This window comes from Cenococcum geophilum (assembly GCF_001692895.1).
Source record: "Cenococcum geophilum 1.58 unplaced genomic scaffold K441scaffold_57, whole genome shotgun sequence".
In the NCBI taxonomy this organism is placed as follows: domain Eukaryota; kingdom Fungi; phylum Ascomycota; class Dothideomycetes; order Gloniales; family Gloniaceae; genus Cenococcum; species Cenococcum geophilum.
Window position 1 is genome coordinate 719,170 of NW_027137615.1, and position 19,642 is coordinate 738,811.

At 48.2% G+C, this 19,642-nt stretch overlaps 6 protein-coding genes across 6 annotated transcripts; 2 read left to right on the plus strand and 4 right to left on the minus strand.

The window, feature by feature from the left end:
* Nucleotides 1-141: 141 nt before the first annotated feature.
* Nucleotides 142-1,850, plus strand: K441DRAFT_645110 (uncharacterized protein). The gene is made up of 2 exons (XM_067646783.1): nt 142-297; nt 359-1,850. The coding sequence occupies exons 1-2, from the start codon at nt 185-187 to the stop codon at nt 1,467-1,469; spliced, it is 1,224 nt and encodes a 407-aa protein (XP_067498845.1). The 5' UTR covers nt 142-184; the 3' UTR covers nt 1,470-1,850.
* Nucleotides 1,851-3,680: 1,830 nt separating this feature from the next.
* Nucleotides 3,681-5,780, minus strand: K441DRAFT_619723 (cytochrome P450). Its single transcript, XM_067645887.1, has 3 exons — nt 5,640-5,780; nt 4,994-5,484; nt 3,681-4,749 (listed from the first exon to the last, which is right to left on the minus strand). The coding sequence occupies exons 1-3, from the start codon at nt 5,751-5,753 to the stop codon at nt 3,693-3,695; spliced, it is 1,662 nt and encodes a 553-aa protein (XP_067498846.1). The 5' UTR covers nt 5,754-5,780; the 3' UTR covers nt 3,681-3,692.
* Nucleotides 5,781-8,806: 3,026 nt separating this feature from the next.
* K441DRAFT_584425 (uncharacterized protein) lies at nt 8,807-10,743 on the plus strand (the record flags this gene model as incomplete). The annotated part of the gene is made up of 2 exons (XM_067644547.1): nt 8,807-9,426; nt 9,486-10,743. The coding sequence occupies 2 exons, from the start codon at nt 8,807-8,809 to the stop codon at nt 10,741-10,743; spliced, it is 1,878 nt and encodes a 625-aa protein (XP_067498847.1).
* A 1,779-nt stretch (nt 10,744-12,522) lies between these two features.
* Nucleotides 12,523-13,129, minus strand: K441DRAFT_699904 (uncharacterized protein). The gene is made up of 2 exons (XM_067653205.1): nt 13,006-13,129; nt 12,523-12,938 (listed from the first exon to the last, which is right to left on the minus strand). The coding sequence occupies exons 1-2, from the start codon at nt 13,066-13,068 to the stop codon at nt 12,621-12,623; spliced, it is 381 nt and encodes a 126-aa protein (XP_067498848.1). The 5' UTR covers nt 13,069-13,129; the 3' UTR covers nt 12,523-12,620.
* Nucleotides 13,130-15,593: 2,464 nt separating this feature from the next.
* K441DRAFT_667766 (uncharacterized protein) lies at nt 15,594-16,677 on the minus strand. The gene is made up of 4 exons (XM_067649895.1): nt 16,352-16,677; nt 16,124-16,296; nt 15,777-16,046; nt 15,594-15,706 (listed from the first exon to the last, which is right to left on the minus strand). The coding sequence occupies exons 1-3, from the start codon at nt 16,408-16,410 to the stop codon at nt 16,021-16,023; spliced, it is 258 nt and encodes an 85-aa protein (XP_067498849.1). The 5' UTR covers nt 16,411-16,677; the 3' UTR covers nt 15,594-15,706; nt 15,777-16,020.
* Nucleotides 16,678-18,385: 1,708 nt separating this feature from the next.
* Nucleotides 18,386-19,351, minus strand: K441DRAFT_667768 (uncharacterized protein; the record flags this gene model as incomplete). Its single annotated transcript, XM_067649896.1, has 4 exons — nt 18,386-18,582; nt 18,619-18,693; nt 18,785-19,168; nt 19,223-19,351. Coding segments are annotated over 3 exons (588 nt in total), but the record flags the coding sequence as incomplete, so codon positions are not given.
* Nucleotides 19,352-19,642: the final 291 nt, after the last annotated feature.

Sequence of the window (19,642 nt, forward strand, 5' to 3'; positions counted from 1 at the left end):
GGGGCTAAAACTAGTTCGCGGTTTTGATTGGTTTAGGAGTTCGCTAGAGTTAGCAGAACTTGGCAAGAGTTAGTGTGCGGCCCGTGCGTGCCCCGAGTCACCTGAATCTTCCGCGGAGCGTCGGATTTATGAGATAACCAGGCAGACGCTGCGCCGGACACGATTTCCTAGGAGGAACATCACGATGCCAACGGAGGATCTAGATGACGACTATGTCGCGAACCTGCTCAAGAATGATGCGAAAGCCAGCTCGAAGAAGTACACCATGGTTGGATTGGAGGCCTTCCTACCCAAGAGGTTTGCGTTTTCCCGCTTATTTATATTCAACCCGCTTGCTGACTCTGCTGTCTTTTCGTAGGCCTACTGTGAAAGCGCCGAAACCCAACACAAGGTTTTTACGGAATATTTTGCGCGAGACGGATAATCATAATGCGGCATTACTCGCTAAGGAGGCTGAGGAGTCTCGAGCGAGGCTGAGGGCACTGCATAGAGAACGAGACGGACGTTTGACCCCGTATCAGAGCGATGGGCATACGAGCAGTCGAAGCCGTAGGGATGATGCACGCCCATCAAAGCGCAGGCGCTTGGAGGGTGGCACGGAAGAGAAGGCAGATGAGAAGAGGAAAAGATCTACTGGGGAACGTTCAAGATCTCACAGGCACCAGAGGGATCGAGGTAGTACACGAGAAAAGCGACGAAAGAGGGAGGAGTACAGTGACGATGAAGATGACTATCGATCGAGGCATTCGCATCACCATCACCGGAGTCGAAAGCATAGACATCGGAGCGAGTCTGAAGTGAGGAGTAGACGCTATAAGGATACCCATCAAAGCCATAAACGACGCAGATCGTATTCCAGGTCTCTATCTCGCTCAAGCTCACCTGAAGGTCGACGCCGGCATCACAGATCCCGTCGGAAACGAGAAGAAACTGGACCTCCATCTAGTTCTCCAGAACCAGCGCGATCTAGGGCGTCGCTCTCAAAACCGTCCTCTCACACATCATCAAAGCTAAAGCACTCCTCTAACAAACCCCGCTCTCCTTCTGCCGACTCCTCCGACCCTCTCGAAGCAATTGTGGGTCCTGCGCTACCACCGCCGGAACCTGAAGTCCGCTCTCGAGGCCGCGGCGCTTTTACTTCGTCGTCGGCTATGGATGCCCACTTTTCTGCGTCCTATGACCCCAGTAACGACGCTCAACCTCGCTCTGACTTGGAAGATGACTGGGACCAGGCGTTAGAAGCGTTGCGCGATCGGCAACGCTGGAAACAGCAGGGCGCAGATCGGCTTCGCGCGGCTGGCTTCACAGATGAGGAGGTAAAGAAGTGGGAGAAAGGGGGCGAGAAGACAGAAGAGGATGTAAAATGGGCAAAGAAGGGCGAAGGGCGTGAGTGGGACAGGGGAAAGGTGGTTGATGGGGATGGGCAGGTGGACGTTAGGGCCGAGTGGGGTAGGCTGAAAGGGACGTGAAAGGGGTAGTGAGATGCGCAGACGGATGGTGTGTGGGGAAGAGTGATATCTGATAGTATGTATTCTTGCAATTGCTGTACTTGCATAGGCGATATCCCTGCCGTGGAACTGAATTTCTATCCTTCAATACCGAGTCTTTACGCATGCTTGTTGATTGTTGAGAACCGTTTCAGGCTGTCGTGGATGTTACATCAAGGTGCCGAGGTATAACCGGGCCAAGTATATGTACTTGTAGAAGAAATTTCTTCTCGTCCTTTGGAAGGTTCGTTGGAAGGTCTGTTGGAAGGTCCGTTGGAAGGTCCGTTAGAAGGTCCGTTCGTGCTAGCATTGCCTCCACATCTTCGTCCTCACCTACAATATCATCCCCAACCCACTGACGACCACATATCATGCCCGCCGGAATTCGACGACGGATAAGCCAATTTACGACTGCTATTCCGTATACACTGTTGAAGAAAGGCTCAGTCTGATCATGCCCCATAACATCAACGGTCATCCACAGCAGACCTATCTCGGTAGAAAATAGCACTCATCTTCCACCGCTGTCGTTTGAACGCCACTTTGAGCCAATCCTAGCAACGACAATGCGGCCAAAGATGCATGTTCGGCTGTCCCTCATTAAACCACCATTTGCTCTTACCGTGTGCATTCAAGACCAGGCGAAGAGGGGTTTGATAGCGTCCCTGCACCATCCATCTTATATCGGCTGAGTTCTCTACATGTAAGCACATGAGAACTAATATAGCACCATTTATCTCACCCAACTTCCAATGAAGTATGCAATCCATTCCATTATGAAAGTGGTCTTAAAACGCTATCTGAGGCTATCTCTTAACTAAGGCCAATATGTTTCCTTCAGCAAGTTATATATCCTTTTTACAAGGTGGAAAAAGACAAAGATTTTAGGCTGGTTTGCTGTGCTAATAATAAGGTCCCTCAATTAGGAGATATTAAACTAGTTAGTACGTTTTCTGATATAAGGCATATATTAAATATATTAAGATATAGAATAGCATAACTAACCATACCGTCGTTTTTATCCTTCTAGGAAATATATACTTTTTATTCGTGCCTAACAACCGTTCTACCTATAAAGGGAAGAATTTCCCCTAGACCTATTACTGCTAACTGTTACTGCTTAAGCAACTGTAGTCCCACCACTAACTATAACCCTAGTCACATATCTACTTCATTGGAATCTCCTCCGCGCTCTTTTACTTTAAATCTATATTATAATGACATCGTCTGGGTGTAAGTATCTATTATTTACGAAAGACTAAAATCATTCTAAAGGAATCGTACTTTATTAACTAGAGGACCAGCGTCTAGGTGCTTTCGCGAAAAGGCGATGGCGAGGTCGGCTTTTTTACTAAAGGGAAGGGATATAGATTTCGAGATTAAAAGGAGAAATGGTTTAATTTACTAGGTTTATCTAGAGGGAACCTATTAGCACAAATAGACGAATACTTTGGATAGAAGGAGGCGTGATGCAGGAGGGATATAGCTTATATTCTATTTAATTCCAGCACGCTCCTACCTTATAGCATATTAGGAAATAATAGGAAATGCTTATCCTATCTCAATTAAGAACTAAATAATGCTAATATATATAAGGTGCATAACTCTTATTATTCCCCGATTTCTTTTTCAAACTTTACTTAATGATTTAAATTAGACCTAATACAGTAAAATCTCCTTAATATGATATGGGGTATATAACGATAACCTCTACATTACGATCTATACCCCTTAATCAAGCCTTTTTTGGTGTAATATTACGATAATCTGACTTTTGGCAATATCGTTAAGCACCTACCACCAATATCGGTATAACCAGTAGAGAATTTGTATGGGAGAGGGCCCTATTTAGCCCGCGAGGTAGACATCCTAAGCCTTTTTAGGTATTAAGCTCCTCTTTTTCCTACTTATTTACCCAACACGTGACTCTTAATATAACAATACCATTGGTATTACGATACGCTTGGCCGAACAAACGGTATCGTGCTAAAGAGATTTTACTGTAGTAGATATAATAGAGAGCAAAATAGGGTTTAGTTTAAAAGATAGGCATAATGTAATATTCAGGCCTTCCTCAAGGTATTTGATATAAGTCCTAGGGTTTATTTACTAAAACCAAGATCTTATCCAATCCATCGCGTCCTTACCTTCTACTCACCCTACCAACTATACCACACTCCCCCCCTCCCACCCCCAGCACCCCCCTCAGTCCTCCCACCTCTTTACCCTCGCCGGCATCCCCTCCCTAGGCTTCGCGCTTGCCAACAATACCTGATACGCTTCCTCACCCCAAACCTCCTGCACGCCCTTCCTACCTCTCTCATCCTGCGCCCACATACTCCCATCCCCCTTCAACTTATCCAGCTCCGCATATGCAGCCCTAACATCGTATCGCCTTATCGTCAGCACCAGAATAATCTTAACCTCCAGCAGCGCCAGCTCCTGCCCAATACAATTCCTGGGCCCCTTCTCGAACGGGCGAAACGCATTCGGCGGGACGGCTCCCGCGTTCTCTGCAAGGAAGCGCTCGGGGCGGAATGCATGCACGTCGGGGCCCCACAGCGCGGGCGAACGCTGCATGCCCATCGTGTGCGGCCAGACCATGAAGCCGTCGGTCGGGAGCTGGGCGCCGGAGACCGGGTCGCGGACGAAGTAGCCCGGCAGGCCGGTGCGGATAGAGGAGGCGGGCGGGAAGAGGCGCAGGGTCTCGCGGACGACGGCGAGGGTGTAGTCGAGGCGGTTGAGGAGGTGCGGGGAGGCTTTAATGAGAGCGGCGGCGGCGGTGGGGTCCGGGCCGAAGACGGCGGCGTGCTCGGCGCGGATGGCGGCGAGGGCGGCGGGCGATTTGGAGAGCAGGTGGTAGGCGTAGCACACGGTTGACGAGGTCGTGTCGTGGCCGGCGAAGAGCAGCATTTTGAAGTTGTCGATGGCGTAGCGCCGGAAGGTAGCGTCCATGGTGAGGGCGCGGGCTTCGTCGGGGGTTTGGCCGGTTTCGCTGAAGTAGGTCTCGAGCGCGAGGTCGATGCTAGTTTTTTGCTTACGGGGTTTCGGGGTCGCGGTATCGTGGGAGGAGAAGCGCGAGTCGAAGATCTGGCCGATGTATTTGTTGAGCCGGTAAGTGTTGATGCGCTGTACGATTGGGCGGACAGGGTTCCAGATGTGGAAGGGGTTGAGGGACTCAGTGCTCGGTAGCCAGCTTATTTGCTTGCGGAGCAGCTCTACGAAGTCGTTGTGGGTGCTTTGCGAGTTGAAGGAGTGGTCACTATGGGATCATTAGCATATGTTCAAAAGAACACTCGGATTTTTTGGCCGTGTGCTCATTCGGAGCATATATTTCGTAAAATTCAAGATCCGTTTTCGGTAGAGATGAATATGCAAAGAGAACCATTGATCTGCGTCAGGGTGCCTTGCTCTGGATTGGTTTTGGAGGATATTGATTCATCCTAAGAGTTGGGGAGTGGACATCTAATGCTGCACAGCATGCCAAGAATGTTTAAAATACCTACATGATTACTTTCCCAATGATGTCGATGGTTAGTTTAGTTGCTGCTTCTTCGAGTCGGAAGACCTCGTTCCTCATAGCATATCCGTCAAGTATCTCTGCGAATTCAAGGGCACAGTCCACCATCACAGGGACCTGCGTCATCAAATGTGCAGCGGAGAATCCGGGATTAAAGATAGCCCTCCATTTTTTCCATAAAGGTCCTTCCATGGTGACAAGATTTTCGGGTCCGCCCAGCGGAGTAAGAAATTTCGATAGCAATGGATGCTTGGGTAAAGGACGTATGGCCGAAACTTCGTGAGCAATCTCTGGATCATGGATCACCATCATAGGGTTATCCACTGGCCAAGGATCGACATAGAAGATCGGAGGCAGCTTGTAGTCTTCGTTTAGGAAGTTTGGAAAGGTATGGGGGTGCACACGTATCGGTTTGGTTTGTCTGTATCTGCCCATGACAAGGAGGTGACCCCATATCGGATGATGGGGTGGTCCAGGCTGAAAATGAATTAGTTTTCATTGGCAAACTGACCATTGTTGTAGTGATGAGGGTGTAAGTGTCATGAAATGCGGTGTGAAATTCAAAGAAGGTATGTGAGGTATTCGTACTCGAAATAACTGCGACATTGTCTCTCAAGAGATGAAAAACCCACAAGATTTTTGAACTTCTTTCGATGCTGAATAAGCCGGACGACGAAGCTACCAATGTAACTAGCAATGAGAACCACGATGGCTGTCGCCGTCGGATGAGTTTTCAGTGCATCCATGATCTGCACAGAATTCTCAGAAGGTCAGAATAAGGGCTGACGCGGGCTCGAGACGTTCTTTCAAGACGCCGCGACGCCACAATTACTGAAGCGAAAGGATCGCCTTTTCCATTCGACTGTTGCAAACACACCAAAAGCACTAATGGGATAGAAACTGCATTGATTTCAGCATTTGCTTAATGGGAAAAAGAGAGCCTTGGCGCCAAGCGTGAAGCGTTTTGTGAGGGCTAGTCAGGCTTGGAGGCTGGTGATGGACGAGTGTAGCAGAAGCTATTTGCTGAACTTCTGTATTAATAAATAACGTGGGTGATAGGGTTATAACGGCGATAGGGTTACGACGGTCAGCTACTACCGCTGTTATAACCCTATCACCCACGTTAACGTTGACCTTACGTTTCACCTACTTTCTCTAGAGCAAATATTCTACATTTGCATCTGAAACTACACTGCAGAGGTTTAAACCCTTTAAACTTGCAATATGCAGCCTGGGAGACTTCCTGAGAATTGGAGAAAATAGATTTTATAGTCGTTAAACAACGTTAACTATTAAAGTGCAAGAGCCTCTCACCGGGCGCTAAATGGCAGACGATGTTAGCGGCTCAATCAATCGAGGCACGAGCACAGCAAGGAGGACGTATGCAAGCCTGTACGATTGGATTGCATATCAACGGTCCAAAGCTAGAGAAAGGAAAGGAGAAGGATGGCAGCGCCGCTCGAAGTTTTATACGATCCCCCAATCACGTGACTATAACAGCCTGCCATTTTCTGCTTACAGTCAAACCTCCTTAATGCGATATTGGGTATATAACAATATCCTCTGCATTACGATCTACACCCCTTGATCAAGCCTTTTTTGGTGTAATATTACGATAATCTGACTTTTGACGATATCGTTAAGCACCTACTACCAATATCGGTATAACTAGTAAAGAATTTGTATGGGGGAGGGCCCTATTTGGCCCGCGAGGTAGATATCCTAAGCCTTTTTAGGTATTAAGCTCCTCTTTTTCCTGCCTATTCACCTAACACGTGACTCTTGATATAACAATACCATTAGTATTACGATATGCTCGGCCGAACAAACGGTATCGTACTAAAGAGATTTGACTGTAGTACCATAACAGACGAGAGTGGCAAAAGCTAATTGGCTCTTGCTCAACTTCTGTATCAATACACTGGCATTGGTGTCTCCCATGTGACCTGCTGGATACAGCCTGTACGAGCTCCGGCTTCTCCCCGTGTGAAATTTCGCTTCTTGCACACTAGAGAACTTTAAGTTTAACTCTTACGATTAAGCTTAAAAATTAGAGACGTTACCTTTCTTGTAAAGTGCACATACCTTGCCTAGGAGTGCACAACCATTTTTGTAAGTGCACAGTGTCTACGCTGGATGGTGCACTTGACTAATTATTAGCGAAATTGCGTGTGTGCCGTCACGCGTACGAGGGGGGGGGAAACCGGGGCTCGTACAGGCTGTATGCGGTGCGCGGCTAAAAGTCTTTTGGCTTTTAGGATTGTCAGCGGAACTAAACTCTCTGTTGCCGTCCTGCCTGCATATGGCGCCTGCGGGGGATTGCAGATCCAAGAGAAAGCCCCAAGAACAGCAAGCCAAAAAAGGCTCCCGTGATCTCTGCATCTCTGATTGGACAGCAAACGATGCTTATGAATTTTGGTGGGACTTGACATTAAAGATGTTTTGCTTTGCAAAGCTATTGACCTTGGAGGCTCGGTGCTCTCGATGCTGACATTGCCGATTACCCATCTCGTTATATCCATTGGGGCTTTGTCCTGAAAGGCTGAACTGCAGAGTTGAAGCCAAAGTTTGATTTGCCAAGAAGTGCCCTAATAAGTGCTCTTGGGTGGTATGCTCTCCCGTGATACAGGTGCGACGTGGATGTAGGTATCTATAGGTGTACATCTTCTGATGGAATAGTCCGAGATGTTCTATATTTAGACCTGAGATGATCGGAAACAACGATGTAAAATTCCAGAAGCAATCATAACCTGATTAGAAGCATACAGTGCAACAACTCGGAAGCTGGCTTGGTGAAGGAGTGGATGGCCGTGGCCAGAGAATTAGTGGGAGAAATGCGCTCTCCCCCCTTTAGCATGCGTCTCTCCCCGTGTAACAGAGGGCATCCCGGGGTTGGCACCATTCAAGTTCTCTCCCGTACAAGGTTTCGTGGGGACGGTGAGCATTCGGCTGCTCGCTACAGTGTCGGGGGAAAGAGGCGGAGAGACGATGTCAATATATCTGCCATGGTTCCGTCCTTCCAGATGCAAAGACCCCCGAAGTTGTATTATCGTTTTGGCCGTTGGAGAGTTGTGGCGGTTTCAGCGTGGAGAGTGGTCCGTGCAATACTGGTCCGTTCATTGGCTCCGGCAAGATGCAGTATGGCGGCGCCCCTGAAGCATCAGAAGCAAATCGGCCATTTTCTCGAAACCCTCAGCTCCCGTTCGCTGAATTTTGGATCATCTGCAGCAATCAATTCCCCTCAGTCGTGCGGTGTGCGTCACTCTGTACTCTTCTGTACTCCAACGTGTCAAGTAGGCAACGCGCGGGTGAGCAGGCCCTCATTCACACGCTCCCCTTCATTGTTTGGGGCTCTCTTTCGGTGCATGGATCTCCCTTTTCCAACGCGCCTCTCCAGACCATCACGAGCAACCAGCGGCCTCAAAGTGGGACCTGTACAGCAGCTAGCTGCTGTAGTTGCACTACCACCCATCGTCCCGCCGTGTTGGGCCCTTCATTCGCCGACGGCCGCCCTTGAAGGTACTGTTATTACCCGCATCCCTGGAAGTCGAGCGCTCGTTGGTGAAAAAGCGCGTCTGAACTGACCCTTTGGCAATGCGCGCAGTGAACCCCCTTCATCTCACATACTGCCCCCCACCGACCGTGTAATTTCGTCCCAGGTCGGCGTAACCTGCGTCCAGCCTGAAGCGCCTGCAAGACTGAGAGACCGAACGAAACCGATCAGAAAACCTTCCCTTACTTTCTGTGGCATAGTTTATCCGCGCGCGACGAATAACGTGACGCTGCCTCTGGAAGAACCATGACGAGTTCGACGCCGCCTCGTCAATCCTACTCCACACTTGTCAAGAACGCATCGCCCGAGAACACTGCCCTGCCGCAGATAAAAGACCCAAACGGAGAGCAGCAGTCGCGACGGTCCAGCTTTAATTTCTTGCGACGCCAGCGATCCAGTGAATCCCGGCCGCATGCCAATCGAAGTGCATCCGGAGGCAAGATGAGCAAGAAACAAAAGGCGCTCGCTCAGGAGGAGCTCCTTCGCCAACAGCGCGAGGCTGCTATACTTCCTAAGCAGCCTCCGCGACTTCCTTCGCATTCTCCCCTTCCTCAAATAAACACTTTCGGTGGCGAAGACGCACGACCAGATTCACTCGCAATTGTCTCCAATAGAGTCGGCGAATACGGACAGGGAGGCAACTTCAGCAGGCCATCGGGAGAGTATAAAATGGCTCCAGACCAGGCTGGCAGAGTCCCAATCCCACCCATTCCAGGCAGCTCACCTCCCAATGGCGAATTCGTCGATCCCTATGCGAGAACTGAGAGCATGACCCACCGTGGCCGCTACAGCTACGCAAGCAGTGCTGTTAGTACCCTGAACAGTCCTCGAAGAGTGAGGAGAAGGAAAGACCCGACACCCTTCAAGTAAGTATATCTGAACTGTAACTTTCGTTTTGGACTCGTCACTGACTTAGAACTTGTAGCATCCTCGTTGTTGGGACGAAGAGCTCCGGCAAGACATCATTCATCAACTTCCTTCGTACTTCTCTAGCACTACCAGCTAAGAAACGCGGTCACACCCCCTCTCCTCCGTCCACAGCCTTACATCCCGACTCTCCTTTTACATCAGAATACTTGGAAACAGAGGTGGACCATGAGAGGATTGGCGTCACGCTTTGGGATTCGCAAGGTCTGGAGAAGAACATTGTCGATCTTCAATTGCGAGAGATGTCGTCATTCCTCGAATCTAAATTCGAGGAGACGTTCACTGAGGAACAGAAGGTCGTTCGCGCTCCTGGTGTCCGAGATACTCATATCCACTGTGTCTTCCTTGTCCTTGATCCCGCTCGTCTGGATGCGAACGTTGCAGAATCACGCAAGAATCCCAACACGATCAGCAAATTTAGTTCCCACCGGGTGATCGGCGGTCTCGATGAAGATCTCGATCTACAGGTTCTTCGCACGCTCCAAGGCAAGACCACGGTTATTCCCGTGATCAGCAAGGCTGACACTATTACCACGGCCCACATGGCTCACCTCAAGAAAATTGTCTGGGACAGCCTCAAACAAGCCAAGCTCGACCCACTCGAAGCGCTCAACCTGTCCGAATCAGACGCTGAAGATGATGACCGTTTGGATGAAAGAGACGAAGATGAATATATTCACTCTTCTGATACCGAAGAGAAGTCCGACATTCTCAATAAGTTGCTCGATCGTTCCTCCTCTAACGCTGGCCGTTCCACAAACTCATCAACATCCGCGTCATCAGCACCTCAAACTTCTCCTAGCTCCCCTCCCGATACATCCAAGCGTCCCGCTGAGGGTCACCGTCGCCGCGTTTCAGCAATGTCTTCTTCTTTGGAGAAGGATGACTCCGAGCTTCCATACCTCCCATTAAGCATCATCTCACCTGATATATACGAGCCCGGCGTCATTGGGCGTAGATTCCCTTGGGGCTTTGCAGATCCTTACGATGACAAACACTGCGATTTTGTGAAGCTTCGGGAGAGTGTATTCAGTGAGTGGCGCTCAGAGCTTCGCGAGGCAAGTCGTGAGCGATGGTATGAGGGATGGAGGACAAGCCGGCTAAAGAGGAGGGAAGGCACGCCAAAGAGAGGCGTGACATCGGATGGGCTCGCGAGCAAGAGTCTGAGCCCACCCAACGGAAACAGTGGCCGTGCAGTGAGCGCTGGATATACTGACGAGCGCCGAAATCTCTATAGGGGCGTAGGACCGTACTAGTGATGCTGAAAACACCACAAAATCCAACGAGTGGCACATCCAAAATGAATCAGAGCCAGCCTACCAGACTGAATTGCTGTACAACTGGAACTAGGGTGGAAACGGCATTTCTTGCGTAAAGACATGAGGATTTGTTTTTGCAGGATATCCCATTCCTTGTTTTACTTTTCATCTCTTCCCTTTCTTAGCACACGCGAGGTGCGAAAAGACTGATCACGAATTACTGCCATATTGGCCGGTGGATACCAAACTTCAAATACCGGAGAGCCTGTATTGCAAAGCATTTCCCTCCGTTCATCCTACTCACGTATCCCCGTTTCCTTCCTACTTTCTACGATATTGTTGGTCACATACCCCCTCTTCAGCTCATCAAAGCTACTCACTCTCTGCATATTTTCTTAGTTAAGATTTACGCACTGTGCGCATACCCCTTCGTCTTCATGTTTTTGATATGCCCTGGTTACTACTCCTCACTTCTACCTAGCTATTTTATTCTCTTCTCGCTGTACCTTCGGGACACTGCGGATGAGATGTAATGCTCGAGCAAGCACAAAACATTCTGGTGGACATTGGACTGGAAGTACCCTGCACCTGTCACGCGCAGAGCACCATTGTGGTTTGGTGGATTCTCTTTGTCCTTGAAGCAGTGTGTAGGCATGCTATGTGGTAGATCCAATTAGGCGTCTTACTTTGTCATCTTCCTCTCTAACTACCTAACTAACATGATTCTGGTTTCTTCCTCAGCGGACTAGTGCGGCAATATTTCGCTTCGTTCACCGATGCCAAGCCCATTTGCAGCTAACCTCTGTCAAACAGCTCCCGCCTTTGGTATGCTATCGGTTTGTTCCATGGTTGCTTAGTCCGAAGTTCTTTTGGTAAGACCACGAAGAGGAAGTAGAACCTGATTAATAATCCATCGCCGTTCATAACTCGAAAGGAAAGGCTTGCACTCAGCTTAATGAACGAAAATCTTGAACTCTCGTGAGACAACAGGACATGATTCAGCTTTGGTTTTGATGGGCTCCTATGTGAAAGAGGATGATTTTATAAGATAATCTGAAGTGCTTGTTTCATTGCCGCGAACAGTTACAGCCGGAAGTCGTCATATTAAAAGAATGCTCGGTATAAAGGAATTTCAGGTACAAATGTACAATATCAAGGTGTTCATGGTTGAGTAGGGTCCATGAAAGAGTTGCGGGGAATTCATCGGCCTGAACCGTTTGCGAGGATGAGGAAGCCGCCTACATTCCAAACTTCAACCATGAACCAATCTTTATGCAAAGAGCATGACAAACAATGAATCTGATGATTGAGACCTGGCCTCCTGTCCTAACTTCACTGTACGGAAACGCGGCGCGATAAAGCAAACAAAACATGTTGGAAACGTGATGTATACCAATCCACCAATGGAAGTGCGATTTGGGTCGGCCTCTGAGTAAGCCCGGAAGGAACGGGGGGCTGGAACGCCATGCCCATTTGCCTTTTTTTAGGATATCAAGAGAAAACGTGGTTTTAATTCCCCGTTCACATGTTGTGTCTTTGCTTTTCTCGACCCCTCTTTAGCAGCCTCACCTTTTTACGATACAGGCGGATATCTCCGCGACGCAGGGTGTTTGTTTTCTTCCAAAGTGAGGCTATGGCCCTTTGGACTCAGACACCCCTATCGACGGGAAATGTGAGGCGATCGGCAGCTTAGTAAACTCTTTAAGATATTAATACGAAGGGGAAGCTACCTAGGGAAAAGCAATTTTCGAATTGACCAACTAACACCTCCATGCAGTTCCTAACGTATGTTAAATTACGGGGCGACCATTGACCCTTTGGTACAGCGACGACGCGATACATGTCGCTCAAGCTATCTAAAGCCATGAACGGGTTTAGCCCTTTGCCTCTTTGTCGGTTTCACTGGGTTCTACCCTGCGCGAGGTCCTCGAGGTCTCGACACTTCCACACGGCCCAGACCCGTCGTCGGCTACCCCATTAGCGGGTATTCGGACAGCCCCGACAGCGTTATAAGGCTGGTGGCCATTTGGTTCGTGGTACCAGCGCTGCAAGTTCAAGCTCGCCCCGCCTAAGGCATGACCCCCCAGGGGCCGAGAGGCGACCTCGTCCGAATCGTTATGACGGTCGGGCCACTCGCGCCAAACGACGGCGTATTTGGCATTCTCCTGGGAATGTTCTTCCGCAGCTGACGTCTGCGAAATCTAAGTAAGTTTGTGCTCAGATGCGCAGTTTTCTTCACTTCTGCTCCAGCGCACTTACATCGTTTTGCTGCGGCTTTGCGCCAGTTGCGTTCCTCATGCCTGATGATTTTGTACTGTTCATATTTCTCGTGATTAGGGTGACTTTTTTAGAGATTCTGTTATAGAATTTTGTAAAGAAACTCCACATAATACTGCAACAAGAAGAACTATTGTCACAGGAAGGAATTAATAACAACCGCTCAGACACTAGAGAAGGTATGAAACTCTGGCCGGTTTGTCTTTGTGAGTTCTTTCTCAACTAAATCCTGGCAGTTGGGAGAGGATCAAGCTCTATTTATTATAAGATTACCTCTTAGACACTACAGTAGGAATCTTTGAAGGCATTTCTCAGGCAAAAAGCAGGGCGCCCTATACAGGCTCGCAGGACCATGAGACAACGCCACCAGAATTCAGCGGTAAGAGTATCCAGACGCCAAAGCGAAATACGCCCAGTCTCCTTTAGAGGGCGTCTGTGTGGCTTTGGAAGGACCGTATAACTAATATGCGCGCTTCACGAAGTGGGCTTGGTTTGGGTAAAGCTTACCGCCTAATCAAGCTCGATGCAGAGATGTAGTTTTTTCTCTTCTCTATATTCCCAGGTTAAACTATTCATATTACACCAAGTGGTGTTAGGAGTTCGTATTTTTGGTAGAATAGAAAGTTGATGAAGAGACTCATTTAGAAAACGTCGAGGAATCTGGTAAGAAACGTTTGGGATATGTTGATTGGATAACCGAGAGTTGTAGAAGCCGCCATATACTGCGGTACATGATCAGAGGCGCTTATTATGGACGAATGGTTTAGATGGTCTTAACCCCCACGAACTAAAACCGGCAGTGTTATAACTAACTAGTCGTATTTTTAGTTAGTCTAGAAATGTCGGGTAATTACGGGTAGGACACATTCATTAATCCGACAGTGAATCCAACTCCGTCGTGTTGCGGCATTATTTAGTGGTTGTGGGGGAGCGTGTCCAGGCCGGAGAGGTGGTCTGGGGGAAAGTTACGCTAATGCTTGTAGGGAATCTTCCAGCCCTGTCAAATAGAGGCCAACGGTGGAACGGATGTCCTCAGAGGGAATTTCTCATGCTTAGAGTTGCTTAGCTCTGCTTGGCTTCGCTCTGCTTGGCTTAGCTCTGCTTGGCCTGGCTCTGCTTGGCCTGGCCTGGCCTGCATATCAGCTAGTGAGCTCCAATGCAACATGTTCCCCCCACACTGTCTGAGTATAGCCCACCGCATCGCTGCTCGGCGATTCGGGGACTGCAAAGGCATCCCCTGCCTCACAGTCTGGCTGTGTCGTGTGATGTCGAGACTTCACTTGCTCTGACTGGATTGGTTAGCAAAGGCGGTTATTTAGAGTGCATCGTTGGTCACCTCTTGGGCCACGTTAAGATGGTCGCGGAGGCATTGCATCCTTCGCCTTTTTGACCCCACTGAACGCCAAATAATAGAGATGAGGCTTTCGAAAATCTCGGGCAAACTTCTTAATATCCAATGCATCCTTCGCAGGATACTGCGGCGAATATTTCCTTACGCCCCGGATTTTGGATTGTATCAATTCGCCAGTCGGACTACGATATGAATTCGGTTTTCGCAACCCATTCCGCCCTGTTAGCCTAACTTTGAAGTTCCTGTTCTGGAACCTAATCGACCGCGAGAAAAGCAATATAGCTCGCAACATTTTCCCTATGAGGATATCGAATGCGAAGAACAATTCTCAAAAACCAAAGAGCTGCACATCAGCTAAACCCAGATGCATTGACTAGAAGAGAAGATTGCTATATCCATGTATGAGGGATAGAGATGAAGGAAGTAACGATAAGTCCAAATCATAGTGTTGATATTGTTTGATGGACTCTACCATTGCTTTGCTCTGCTTACTACTGGTAAGATGCACACTTTCGTAATGGCTTTACGTACCCAACGTCTTAAGTTATTCTTCATCACCCGCATCAGGCGTTCTAAAAAATGACTTAAACAATAAGACTACTAAGCGACAGATATTGAGCTTATCGACTAGGTTTGTCAGATATGTGGCGATGTCGCAGACATTTAGAACAGACCGGAATTTACATTAGACTTCTTATCCATATAAGAGAAGGAAAGTGGGAAGAGACTAAGCGGAAACACACGAAAATCTGATATTAACGAGCCCTTTTTCCTTAGACGAAGAGTAATAGACTGGAGAACGGACTATAAAGCATAACGGCACAATGACTATAGAAACGCTGCGCAGACACTGTAACCTTTGTAGGAATACTAGCACACCAGATATCTTATTGTACGGTATATCTTGCATCTTTTGTTTAATTTTTATCGCTTGGTATACTGGACCTCTTTCGCCCGCGGGAGCCTCTCTATCCACAGCTGTCGCACTCTCTGCTGCAAGCCAGGCTCCATACCTTTCTGGTAATCCACTGTATGGTCCCATTAGTCTATCTTGTAAGGGCCGTACGGCACACGTTTCGAAAGACGTACGGCTAGTATTTTCAGACTGTTGCTCGGAGAGATGATATGGTCTAAAGTGTAGTGAGATGGAGGAGGAAGTTCGAAAGGTCTGCGGAGCGAGCTAATAAGGTTTCCCCACAGTGATGCGTTGATACCCAACGCTACGTATGTCAGGCACATCCTAGTCTTGGCACTGTGAAACGTTACCCGACCCACTAACAAGCACTCTGTTATAGACCGGTTTTTCTGGTGAAGTGAGGATCCGCGAAACACCTGCCGCGTAGAGTTAGTATACAAATTAGTCACAGACGCCGTCGATTGAAGTTCTACTGGGGTCCCTTACTAGTGTACTATACCCGATTGATTAATATTAAGTCTCTTATCGCGTCGCTTAAATTCGACGTGCGTAACCAAAGTCGTGTACAATAACTAAATTAATAAGCCGCTTTTATGAGTAGAGGTATATGCAGAGGAGGGGGGGCAGCTAGGTGTACCGGCGATAATAAAAACTCATATAACCGGGGCATATACAACTTGCCTTTGAGGACTCTGGCGGCGACGATATTGGCTTAATATCGTACATATCCTTATACACGAAACCCGTAGAAGGATCCTAAAAGTACGGCTCTAAGTAATTCGAAATCGTTGTATGCAGAGGGGGCAGCTAAACTTCAAAGGGACTCTACTGACCGTCCCTTCCTCCCCTACGTGGCCGCGAGGCTTCTGCAGGCTTAAATTTGATATTGCGAGTAGTAACTAACGAAATTGTAAGGAGAGAAAGGGTAGGCGCGATCGCGTTGTTGTGGCTCTCTTGCGTGCCCCCCCTGGGGGGTAAGGTTTGAATAGCCTTATCGCTGCGAGCACTATGAAATTAACTACTCCTCTTATGGTAGGTATTGTGGGTTAGTGTATATCCACCAGGTGTTATAACTGATCCACATCCACCTCCTTGGCAAGAGTTGTACAAGCCACCTCATTTTACTGTGCAAGCCTTATAAGGGGGGGAAGGGGTGAGAGCAAGCGCGATGCTGATTCGGGCAGGTGTTGCAGCAGGTGTTCTGCCAGAAAAACCGGTCTATAACAGCTTGCACAGGTTCTGGTGTCTCCCCCCTAGTGTGCGTGCGACACACCACATCAAGTGTGCATAATCCAGCGTGGACGCTGTGCACTTACAAGAAAGGTAAAGTCTCAGATTTTTTAAGCTTAATTGTAAGAGTTAAATTTGCAAGAAAGTTAAATTAGGTGTGTGGTATTGCACGCACACTGGGGGGATACCGGAGCTCGCGGAGCGTCTCCGGGCAGAACCTTACCTCAGCGAGCTCAGACGTGATTTTTTTAGCTAGCGTCGGAATAACCTACGCCGTCTTCCGAATTGCAAAATCACGTCTGAGAGGGTTTGGCGAGTTTTGTTAAAAACGTAAGCAAAATCCGCAAAACGGATATTACGGATATCTAATTTATTCATTCACACAACGCGTTATTATTAAACCCCATAGTCACATTTTTTTTAAGACTTAGGGCTTCTAAATGGTATTAATTTTATTATACGGCTATTGCTTAGTCCTGACATTAATTTCGTCAAAGTTAAAAAACGCGTTGTTAAAAGCGTAAGCATATATTATATCTTATTGAATAGTCTACTAATATAGATAAAACTATACAGATATATAGATATCTACTACTTAAAGCTATTGCAACACCTAGTAGGTGCTATAGTTGGGTCCTTCCTTAAAAATATCCTCCCTTGGCCCGGAGTGTCTCTGCTACTACTAGGGGGCAGAGCCTCGTGCAGAGCCTCGTGCAGAGCCTTAGTAGAGCTTCGTGTAGAGCTTAATGCAGGGCTTCGTGTAGAGCTTCGTGCAGAACCTTAGCAGAGCTTCGTGCAGAGCTTCGTGTGGGGCTTCGTGCAGAGCTTCGTGCAGAGCTTCGTGCAGAGCTTCGTGCAGAGCTTCGTGCAAAGCCTCGTGCAGAGCTTCGTGCAAAGCTTCGTGCAGAGCTTCGTGCAGAGCTTCGTGCAGAGCCACGTGCAGGCGTACAGACGTGTAACTGTGCAGACGTGCAGACGTTCGTACGGGCGATTAATTGCAGAGACGTTTGTAGAGACGATTGTATGGGCGCTCGTACGGGCGTTCGTACGGGCAATTGTAGAACCTTCCTAGTATATTAGCGCTGCGTGTTAGTAGAGCTTTGGAGCTCTATATAGGGCTTCGAACAGAGCCTCGAGCAGAGCCTCGGGCAGAGCTTCGAGCAGAGCTTCGAGCAGAGCTTCGAGCAGAGCTTCGAGCAGAGCTTCGAGCAGAGCTTCGAGCAGAGCTTCGAGCAGAGCCCCGAGCAGAGCTTCGAGCAGAGCTTCGTGCGGAGCCTCGTGCGGAGCTTCGTGCAGAGCTTTTGCAGAGCTCCGTGCAGGTCTCCCCCTGAGCTTCGTTCCGCAGAGCTCTCGCAAAGCTCTACGCAGAGGGCTGGCGGCGTGGGCGTAAGCGTTCAGCGTTGGTGTTTACTGCGCGGCTCGGCGGTGCAGAGGTAGAATTAGGGCCTCTACGGCGACGAATTCCTCTTAACGTCGCGCGCGTATAAGGAGCTGAAGATCTCATAGCTTTATAGAGTAGGCTTTTCTCTATAATTTGGTGTAATTTTTATGTCGACAGGTATTGTGGGAGGGTAGATCAATTTTGTCAAAGTTGATGAGGTCTTCTCATATAAACGATGTTTAGGTTTTCTACAAATCTCGCCAAAGTCCCTCAGACTAAGAAAACGATTGCCGTCCTAAATCAGCTTAGCGGACGGTGCGGATATTCCTATATCCGCACAATCGATTTCTCAGTCTGAGCTTCTGAGGTAAGGCAGAACCATCCCACAGAACCAGATTACTTAGCAATTAGTAAGCTCGCACGGGCCACTATCGCCAGCGCCAAATTGAATTTGAATAACTAAGCACTATTTACATATATAATACTCCAATATTCGGCCGTCTATTTCAACAGGATCCTTTCCCTTTTTACTACCACGCGTGCGCTTGGCCTTAGGGGACCTAATAGCAAGTGCGCTAGCTTTATGGGCCTTATGCACGTCTACAGAAGCTCCCTGTCGCGATCGCTTTAATTTCAACGGAATGCTAACCTCTTTTGGCTCAGGATCACTAGGACCCTTGTTAGTATCACTTATAATTAATATAAAATTACCACAAGCTAATCGAGTATAGGTCTTTTGAGCTCTAGTGCGCGCCGCTCTGCCAGATTAATGGAGTAGGAGAGGTGGCGGCTCTTAATAATTGGCAGGTGCCAAATAGTTCTTAATAGGCTCCTTCTTACTAATATTTTGGTGAGGGTCGTCTAATATAGTACCTTAGAGTACTTCCGCGTTATTAAGCCACGAGTTATCGTTCTCCCCCGCTTCTAAAATAACCACCTTGTCCTCTAACCCCCCTAAAACTTCGTTATATAGTACCGACGGCTTGTTAAACGGTTGCTGCTTATCCTCCTTAATATTCATATCTACTTCGTCGGCTGGCTCTTTGTTTTGGATTAGAAATTGGCTAAGATCTACGCCACCGCTTAGTACCTGCTCCTTCTGCTTCCAGGCCTCCTCCTGCCTTTCCTTTTGGAGCTCTCGTACAGCGACGTCAGCAGCGCGTTTAGCAATCTCAGCGCTTATTTTGCCCCGCTGGTTAGCCTTGCCATACTTCTTTTTAGGTGGTGGCTGCCAGCGAGCCTTTAAAGGAACCTTAAATGGAGCGCCCTCGGGTAGCGATCAAAGCTCTGCCTATCTACTTAAAATAGCTATTTAAGCCACCTTAAAGTCTTTAAATTTACCAGCGAGCTCGCCTATTTCTTTAGTAGGAAGGTCCTTAATAATATTAAGGAGGCGGAGAACTGATAGCTGGATCCTAGTAAGAGCTTCTAGGTGCTCTAGCAGAGGGTCGCCTTAGAACGCCATATTCTTAATATATCGCGGTTGCTAATCTAGAGCGGCAATTAGCTTTATTGCGATACACTAGCGAGGGTGGATTAAAGCCGGCGATATAGGAAGCCTCTGTATTAAGCACCGAATAAGCATATGGCGATAGGGGAGGCCATATCGGTAGGGGTCCTCGCAGTTGTAGTTGTCCTGCTTCTACTCCCGATTAGCCTACTCTTGCTTCTCCTTATTTGTTAAAGCTCTCGCGCTATATATAGAGTTAAAGATTCGCTCAAGCGCATAGTGCGTTACTAC